General features: G+C 32.6%; 1 protein-coding gene across 1 annotated transcript in view; it reads left to right on the top strand.

Moving 5' to 3' along the window:
* The first annotated feature begins 1,202 nt into the window (after positions 1–1,202).
* The window catches only part of LOC107866303 (agamous-like MADS-box protein AGL19), a 17,822-nt gene continuing 8,661 nt past the window's right edge, over positions 1,203–10,363 (top strand). Inside the window, exons 1-2 of the mRNA XM_016712421.2 lie at positions 1,203–1,842; positions 7,845–7,932. Coding sequence (XP_016567907.1) covers positions 1,661–1,842; positions 7,845–7,932 — 270 coding nt within the window. The 5' untranslated portion in view covers positions 1,203–1,660. The remainder of the gene's footprint in view (positions 1,843–7,844; positions 7,933–10,363) is intronic.

The following is a 10,363-nucleotide window of genomic DNA, read 5'->3' on the forward strand; positions in this document are numbered from 1 at the left end:
AAATTTTTAATTACATGATAAAATTATACACAACGTAAATTTTTTAAGAATTAATATTGGGCCGTGCATAAGCCGGGTAGTTATACACATACGATACACCTATTTTTATTTGTTTAAAGAAAAAGAATAAAAAGTGGGCATGGTTGTGACGTACCAATTTCATAGTTTAGAATGTAAAATGTAAATTCTTGATGTGTCCATGGCATTGAAATACAATAATGAAAACAACTGACTGAAAAATTTAATTTCAATAAATAGTTCTTTTTTAATCACTCTGGAATAAAGGAGGAGGGGCTTGCTAGGGTTAATCAAAAGCATTTTTTCCTACAGCATTAGTTCACTTGAATTTACTATTTTTCTTCAAAGTTTTGTATATATATTAAAATAAATTCCTTAAATATCTATAAGTATGTACCTGTAAACTCAATATTTATTGCATATTAACTTGAGGGTGTAGGAACATAACATGTTTCCAATCTTGAATTACAAGGTGGAGAATTAAGCCTTTACCAACAAGGACTGATGCACAATTTTGATTATGAATTTTTGTGTATATAATAATTTTTGTTCAAATTCTATATATGTTTGGAAACTCCCTAAATATCTATAAATATTTGATTGTGAACCTAGTTATATTATTGTAGATATTAACTTTAAGTCATTGTAAAAATCATAAATTTCAAATCCTAAATCCGCTTTTGTTTACCAACAAGATAAAAGTTGAGGTAGCCAACTGGCCAGCTGAACAATTAAAAATTTCCAAGTTAATTATCTTTTTGTTTATATTGTTAGTTTATATAAGTTAAACTCAAAATAACATAATTTAGGGATCATTTGATAGCTGGTTACAATTATGCATGCATTAGTAACATAAAGATTAATAATGAAAAAAATTATGTATTATCTTATACAAGATTTAGTTATTCATGTACCTCCTAACTACAAAACATAATATTATCTATACAAAATTTAATACCGACATAACTCATCTACGAAACAGTTACCAAATGACCCCTTAGGGTTTTTGGTCAATACACCAATAGGGTAGCATGAAGATTATTTATGTGCTGTCAATGGTCCCTATATATGGGTATCTCTTCTTAAATTCTTTTTAAAAAAGAAAAAGGAAAAAGAAATAATAATTAATAATTCCCCCACTTGTTGCCTAACATATAGACTCACTTATATTTTCTTTTTTTGGGCTGTCAGTTTGTCTAATGTTAGTGCTTCTTTGCAAGTTTACCAAAAGAAGAAAATATATGAGGTTTTGCTTCTTACAAGTCTTTCCTTAATCATTTGCCTATTTATATCTATTCTTTCTATCTCTAGTGGTTGTATACAACTCAAAGAGGAAAATTTGATAAAAATAGCAAAAAAAAAAATGCCTTCTTCCTTATTGTCTTTTTAGGGTTTTCGATCCTTTAATCCAAAAAAAAATAAATAAAAAAAAATCTTTGTTTTTGTTCCCTTTTCTATCTTCTAGATCTGAAAAATCAAAAGCCAGTATTTTCTTGAGTTATTTCTTTGTATTATTTGAAAGTAATTTGGACCTTCTAAGAGTTTACAATATCTTCAATTTTCACTTGTAGAATCTTTTTTAAAATTTTTTCATTTCAATTTTTCCTCTTTTTGCACTTGAGTTTTTGTGAAGTACAAAAAAATGGTGAGAGGAAAAACTCAGCTGAAAAGAATTGAAAATGCAACAAGTAGGCAAGTGACTTTCTCAAAACGAAGAAGTGGACTTCTAAAAAAAGCCTTTGAGCTTTCAGTTTTATGTGATGCTGAAGTTGCTCTTATTATTTTCTCTTCAAGAGGAAAGCTTTATGAGTTCTCAAGTTCAAGGTATATACTGTCTTCATCTTCTACTCCTAGTTTATTTATTGTTTACGCCGAATTGGAGCTCGAAAAGGGCTGAATCTCAGTGGATCGTGTGGTAGCAAGACCACTCTACATACCACGTCGCGTATTTAAGTCATCTGAGGGAAATTATTGAGTTTTTTCTTCATTAACGTCATGATTGTATGTGTATATTGGCAACATCTAAAAATGTTAATTTCAAGAATCTTGTTTTAGTAATCAACTTGTAGCTCAATTTAGGATATTTATCCATTATTCAGAAAATTACATACAATAAATGTATAACAAGTAACAAGTACAATGATCACCTGCTTTATCTGTACAATAGGGTCCCTTAGTTTATTTTTCCGCATACCTATTTGTTTTGTTAACTTCTCTTGATTCTCCATTTATTAGTCCTTTAGTTAAATAGAGTAACAAAGAAGGAAAAAAGAAAAAGAAAAAAGTACAGGTTCTATTGGGGATTTCATGTGTCATTATAGCTTTGAAGTATAATTTCCATCAAACGGCAGATAGAATCCTATTATTAGACGATTTAAACACGTACAAGATATAGTAACTAATCTTGTAACTGTACTGTCATGATTCATTGAGATTCAGCCCTTTATCGTTCTGATTTTTTGAAAAAGAGAATATTTATATAAAGTGGTGTGTTACCAATACAATCTTTTAATGTTTTGAATGATGTATGTGTCATTATTATTTGAAATTCTTGGGAAATCTTGATAAAGCTGAACGTTGTACAAAATCTAGATGACTATCTGTATATTACAAGAGCTAATTCAGCAAAACAAGAAAACAAAATATTTGATGTATGTGGCAAAATGTTTTATTTTGGTTTCCCATTCGGTGTCCGGTACTCGCATTGGAGCCCGACTAATTCGGATTCGCGCCGGGTAGGGCCCCATTCGGGGGATAGGCGCTCCCTACCAAAGATTTTTCCATACCCAGGGCTCGAACCCGAGATCTCTGATTAAGAGAGCAGCAACCCCATCCATTGCACCACATTCTTTCGTGGTGGCAAAATGTTACTACTTGGGAGGTGTAGTGCCTTTTTCTATTTTACTATAATTAAAATGAAGTTCAACTTGAAAGTTGAAATGAAATTGTACTTGCTACAATTTTGTTGTTCCCAATACCCCCACCAACTTTTGCCTGTTTTTAATTATGTTCATGAGTACTTTGGTACTTATAAATGGAAGTGGATCTTTAATTTCTGCTAAAACTTATTTTAAGTTTTTACTTGAGTCACCAGTGTCATCGATAACCGTCTTTATACCTTCATAAGGTAGGAATAAGATTTCGGCATACACACAATCCTTCCTTAATTCTATTTGTGAAATTACACTGAGCCAGCATATATGTTGTTGTAAATAGTGAAGAGTACTGCACTTGGAAGTGATGTTGAATATATTTTGTGGCACCTAAGAAAATATCTATAGTATTTTTTACTTCACCTTATATACTGCTATTTATAGTACATACCAGCTCTTCAGTGTTTCTGGTGTACGAAAATGTACTTGCATTATCATCTTTTGCTTCTTTTAGTTACTTCATTTCTTCATTTCCTTACTTTCATGCTTTGATTCATTAGTCATTTTATAAAGTTATATCAAGTTTAAAGCTGGGTTCTATCGGAAACAACCTTTCTATCTCACCTTTGAGGTAGTTGTATGGACTGCGTACACTTATCCTCCTCAAACCCCACTTGGTGGGAATACACTGGGTATGTTGTTGTTGTTGTTGAAGTTCTTTAAAGTTCTATGTTGCTCAAACTCTCCAAAAATATCCCTGGGTATGTGCGTGTCAGGTCATTCAGAAGTTGTGTATTTTTGAAGGATCTAGCGCAGATGTTGCGTTATTTTTGGATAGTCTGTGCAACATAATTAAGAAAGGAATTGTGTATGAAACAGATTCTCCTGATCACTTAAATCTGATGAGGAGTTTCATGATCCATAAAATTATTCATGATTTTCTTAGTGATGTTCTAAGATCTAAGAACCATCATTTAAATGTTGTATTTTGCAACGAGGTCATTTTTAGAAAGTATATTTGTTGGATAACGCCAACATTCTGGCTATGGCAAGGCCCACGAGCGGGTTTGGGTGGCTCAAGTCAGAGTCATGGTCGAACATGATGCTTGCTTGATGGACTTAATTAGTTAAGAAATAAAGTTACGCCTTTACTATCAACTATAGCTTTTGGCAGGATAGTAAACATTTGATTCCAATAATATTGATATGTAGACTTTAGTGGGAACAGTAAGGAGTCAGTTTGGTTCACAGACTATTTATACAAGAATTATATATAAGAAAAAAAATAGTTTTAATTTCCAATTTACCTTGGAGATGCTTCTTTGTGATTTTTTTTTTTAATTTGCTCTCTAAATTTGGTTCACAGACTATTTATATAGTAAGAATTATTGGCTTTGGTTGATTTAGCATATACTCATAAAAGTTCAGTATTACTACCAAATTGTTATTAATGAAAAAAAAAACTGACTTTGACTTAATTAATTTGTTGGATAATATCATTGTATTCTTGCTCCCCATCCATGCAAAGGTGAAGTAATAAGTAGCTAGTGAATTAGCAAAAAAGTACTTCATGAAGTCTTAATTAACTCCTAATTGTATAACATAATTCGAATGAAGGCTGATCGATAAGTCACTTTGGCATTGAGGGGTGAAATTGGTTGCAGGCTGGAGCTGCAATAGCTTATGGTTATTATAGTAATGGATGCATGATATAATAAAACATTGTTTAGAATATGATGCATGAGTATCTCTCAAGCAGCATGGAGAGTTAGCTGATCATATGATATAATATAACATAATAAGAAAGGTAGTCCGGTGGATGAAATATCTCGCGTTATCAAAGAATTCATGGAAGGACTGCATGCATCCATCCTGATCGATGGGGTATAATATATACTATAGTATATGATAAAAACTTCCACTGTTACACACACTTAATGTATACATCAAAATAATGTTCTTTACCATGGTTAAATGATTAAATTAAGTAAAATACGTGTTTATTAATAACAGTTAAGTAAAATAAACTCCAAATTCAAATACATGACATTCATGTGTTGGTTTGATATATACACCGGTGCATTTATTTTGAGATGATAAGTTTGATAGTGTCATTAGGTAGGCAGATCTCTTGATAACAAGAAAAAGAAGAAATCATAATCTTCTAGCTAGCTAGTAGTTTAAACTTTTACGTATGTTTAAGAATCCTTAGATAATATGCTAAACGTATATGGTAATTAATAGTAGTTATTATTATAGAAAATTTGTCTATGTATATATTGTGTGAAAGAACCTACATAGTTAATTTTGAGAGAATATAATTATGCTCTCATGCATATTGCAGGCAAATAAATTGGATTTGATCTCCATTTTACATGCTTAACTTCTTTAGGTATTCACTTTTGCAACATCAAGAACAAATAGAAATGGTTCTATTAGGTCATGATCTGGCCACAAAATAAAAAGAAGAACCATTTCTATACTTTTAGATATATAAAGTAATTTTTTTTTCCTATTCACTCATGATCTCGCCCGAAAAGAAAGAAAATTGTTCATTAAAATGAAAAGTTGTTTGTGTTTTTTTTTTCGAGATACAAAATAGAAATCCCTAAGTAGCTTTAGATTCGGGGACTCTTGCTATAACAAACACAAGGGAAGATATCACCCAGGTTCGATCCATAAGGAGTGACAATTGTCCGATCCTATGAAGATTCGCTATTGCTATAATTTCGGTGGTTTCCCTTAACTAAGCCATTGCATATGTACCGATTGATTCTTCAACAACCTCACGGTCAGAGCTCTGGCTTGTCGTATTATCTTGAGAACTTATGGTTTCATATTCTATTTCACTCTGGGGGTTCTTTTCCTACACTCTAGATATTATATTAAGAGAAAAGATGACAACAACGGCAATAATAACATATCCTACGTAATTCCATAAAGTGAGGTCTGATGAGGTCAGAGTGTATACATACCTTTATCTCTATCTTAGAGGTAGAGAGATAAGTTCTGATAAACCCTCAACTCTAGAGAAAAAATACAAAGCAGTACAGAATAAGAAAGTAAAGAAGTCATGAAAAAATACTACAGAATGCATGACAATCATTTAGAATAATAATTGCTATAAAAATAATATAATAATTGAATTACATGTAACATATAATAACCTAAATCAATGGATAAGAAACTACAACACGTGGAAGGATAAACAAGATAACACTCTATTGCCTATCAACCTTCTACTCTAATTCATGTCCTCCACAATTTCTTATCTACGATTAAGTCCTTTATAAGCTAAAGCTACATTATATATTGTCTAATTACCTCTCACCGCAAATCTTTCTTCAGCCTATCTCTACTCTCTTCCTGAAATCATTCATAGCCAATCTCTCACATCTCCGCGCTTGGACATCCATGTATCTCTTCTCACACATTCAAGCCATCTCAGCCTTGCTTTACGCATTTTGTCCTCTACAAAAGTAACTCCCACCATGTTTAAAATAGCTTCATTTCTAATCCTATCATTTCTAGTATGCTCATACATCTACAGCAGCATCATAATTTTTGCAACTTTCATCGTTTGTACGCAAGAACGCTTTACTGGCAAATACTTTGACCCATCCAATATAATTGGACAAACCCTAGAACTTACCTTTAAGTCTTGGTGACACCTTCTTATCGCAAATAAATCCGGATGTAAGCCTCATTTTTATCCACCCTGCACCTATACAGTTCGTGATATCATCATCAGTTCCCCTATTTTCTTAGATAATAGATCCAAGATACTTGAATATTTCTCTCGTTTGGAGGACCTATTTATCAAGCCTCACCTCATGCCAGCCTCATGTTTTATGTTACTAAACTTGTACTTCAAGTAATTTGTCATGGTTCTAATCAACCTAAACCCTTTGGACATCAAGGTCTATCTCCAAACCTCTATCTTACCTTTAATTCCACTGTGAGCCTCATCAATTAAAACTATGTTAATTTCAATTAAAACTATGTTATCCACAAATAATATGCACTATGACACCTCTTCTTGGATATGCAGCATCAATTCAGCCATTACCAAGGCAATCAAAATTGGGCTAAGAGTTGATCATTGGTGCACCCCCATCACAACTGAAAGTACTCTAAGTCTCCTTTTACGGTCCTTACCTAGGTATTGACTCCAACGTACATGTTCTTGATCATCCTAGTGTATGACACAAGTACATCTCTAGCCTCCAAGCATCTTCACAGAGTCTTCCTTGAAACTTTGTCTTAAGTCTCTTTTTGGTCGATAAACACCATGTGTATGTTCTTCCTCTCCCTATCTATTAAGAAAATAGACCTTAGGTTTCTCGAACGCGAGAGCGAGGGATAACCCAACGAATGGAAAATCTCAAAGGGGAGATGGAGGCAAAAACCATGCTTTCAGAGAACTAACCCAGCCCGATCAAAATCTTATCTGAACTCCAAAAATTAGCTTATAAGGTGACGACTGTTAGACCATACAAGGAACTAATTATCAAAATTTGTTTGAAAAAATGGAATTTTTCTCAACCAAGTCTCTTCACTCATATATACCATGATTAATACTCCCTTCGTTTCATTTTATGTGTCATAGTTTGACCGGATACGGAGTTTAAGAAATAAATAAAGACTTGATGATTTTTGCCAAATTATCCTTTATTAAAAGTTGTATACTACCACTATTTTTAATTAAGTGGACTTTATAAGTGGGATCAATAAGGGTAAAATGAAATTTTATCCTTAAATAGTTACCAAATAAGGAAAGATGACATTCTTTTTATGACGGACCAAAAAAAAATGATAACACATAAAATGAAACGAAGGGACTACTTGTTATAAAGCAGTACCATATATTTATTTTTGTTTTCCTATATAATAATTAGTTGATTTTAGCTAGTAAATTCTCATTGTGATTCATTTTTTTATTTTTAATTTTAGTACACACAAGACAATAGAACGCTATCAGAAGAATGACAAGAGCCTGGGACAATTCAACAGAAAACTACCTGATCAACTTACCACTGAGGTAATTTTCCCCACCTTTTTCATTTTTTGCCTTATAAGTATTGTTAGAGTTTGGGAACTGAATTTTGTTGAGTCGGTCTCGAAAAGTTTGCGGTGCGACCCATGTTTGTGATTTTTCATGGGGTATGAACCTGTATGTTTTTGAGCCTAGGATTTATTTGTACGCACGTATTATGTAAGTGCCTTTAGTGGGTCGTTTTGGATGTAACAAAAATACCATTGAGACTACGTCTCCAACCTTGTACTCTTCTCCCTCATAGTGAATTTCCTCGGCCTCTGCCCATGATTTTTCCCGCAAGAGTTTCCACGTAAATCGGTGTGTTCTTCTTGTTTTTCTTTTGCTTGTGGGTTTGCTTAATACTGTCTGATTCATAACAAGTATCGATGATATTCTCCAGTTCTTTCTTCTTAAAAAAGGTTAAGTATGGATGTTCTAAAGCAACTAAATGATAAGAGTTTGCAGAAGTGTACAGATAATTAATTGAACTCAAGAACTTAGGTACTTTTTTTAAGCTTTAAATAGTATTCCTTAGACCCTTCTTTTAACGTAAAGTTCCACATTTTAAGCATCAGTGATTTGCAAATAACATTTGATCATTATATGCAAATAATGTGTATATCAAAACGCCTGTAATCCTGAGACAAAACTGGTCCATCCCAAATTCTGGATTTTTTTGTATTGTTATTTGAGTTGATAACTATGTTGCTCGGACTATTTAAAAAGTAACTCTTTATATGTGTGTCAGATTCTTCATAAAACTATACATTTTTGGAGGAATTGACATATGTACGATAGTGTTTTAATTTTGGAATGTCAAACCAATGTAAGCATAAAACGGATTATATAAACTTAAACAATCTTATACATAAACAATTCTATCCATAATTCTTTGTATTATTCAGGAACGTTGAACTTAATGATTTTCACATACACATAATAACAGTAATTCAATAAAGAATTACTTACCTGAATTCTCCATGGTTTTAGCGGAAGCAAAAGCGTAATAGCAGAAGTACTGAATTGTTTCTCTCTCATTTACCTTACTTTCAGAATAATTGTGATGGAGCTTATTATTCTTTTGGCAGAGAGAGGACCCCTTTTATAATGGGAATAGTCAATTATGTTTTCACGTTCCATCAACGTAATTGGTGGATACAATCATTATCCTACTAGGAGTCAGTAATTGTGGATACAATCCTACTAGGAGTCAGTAATTATCCTACTAGATAACTTTCCATATAGATTAAGGATTTAACTTATTCAATTATTATTAAATCAGTAAATAAATTAATTATGTGGGCCATAAAAATTTACTTTCTCCCACTTGGTACATACAATGTTAATTTAATGGTTTAATAGGTACGTCAATCATGTGCACTATTAACGTTAAATCCAACATCATTTGTCGTCGTTAAATAAATCAACTAAAATGAGTCATGACGGTTGTACGTCCCTTTACTTGACATAGTTCCTTCCATGTACTACAATATTAGTCTATTACCTAACATAACCTTTCAAATGCATAATGGGTCCAACGATAATACTTAGAATACTTTATCTAAGTCAGAACCTGTTATCATCATTCATAATATTATGTATACAAGAGAAAACAGGTAACAACAGAAACATATATAATTTGAGCTCAAAGTGTCAATTACATAAACATAATAAAGACTTTACATAAAATCATTCATTGTTATCAATAAGACCCATTCTTTCAACATGTTCAATAAATGTTTTGGGCGGTAATCCTTTTGTCAAAGGATCAACAATCATAAGCTTAGTGCTAATATGTTCAATTGACACTTTATGTTTCTGGACTTCTTCTTTAACCGAAAAGTATTTCAATTCCATATGCTTAACACCTTTTGAATACTTATTGTTTTTAGAGAAGAAAACTGCAGCAGTATTATCACAATAAATTTTCAGCGGCCTGGCTATATTGTCGACTAGTCCAAGTCCTGAAATAAAATTCCGCAGCTAATTAGCCTGGACTGTGGCCTCAAAGCATGCCACAAACCCAGCTTAAATAGTGGATGCAGCTATAACAGACTGCTTCGCACTCTTCCATGATATTGCTCCTCCACCTAACAGAAACAAATATCCAAATGTGGATTTTCTTGTATCCACACAACCAGCATAATCTGAATCTGATTATCCAACCCATCTAGATGATCAGATCTTCTATAAGTGAGCATATGATCTTTCGTTCCTTGTAAGTATCGTAATACTTTCTTTGCAGCCTTCCAGTGATCCATTCCAGAACTACTTTGATATCGACCCAGCATTCCAACAGTAAAACTGATGTCTGGTCTTGTACATGTTTGGGCATACATAAGACTCCCAACTATTGATGCATAAGGAATATCTTTCATTTGCTTTCGTTCCAGGTCATTCTTTGGACATTGATTGAGACTAAACTTATCTCCTT

This window comes from Capsicum annuum, chromosome 1 (genome assembly GCF_002878395.1).
Source record: "Capsicum annuum cultivar UCD-10X-F1 chromosome 1, UCD10Xv1.1, whole genome shotgun sequence".
Classification (NCBI taxonomy): Eukaryota; Viridiplantae; Streptophyta; class Magnoliopsida; order Solanales; family Solanaceae; genus Capsicum; species Capsicum annuum.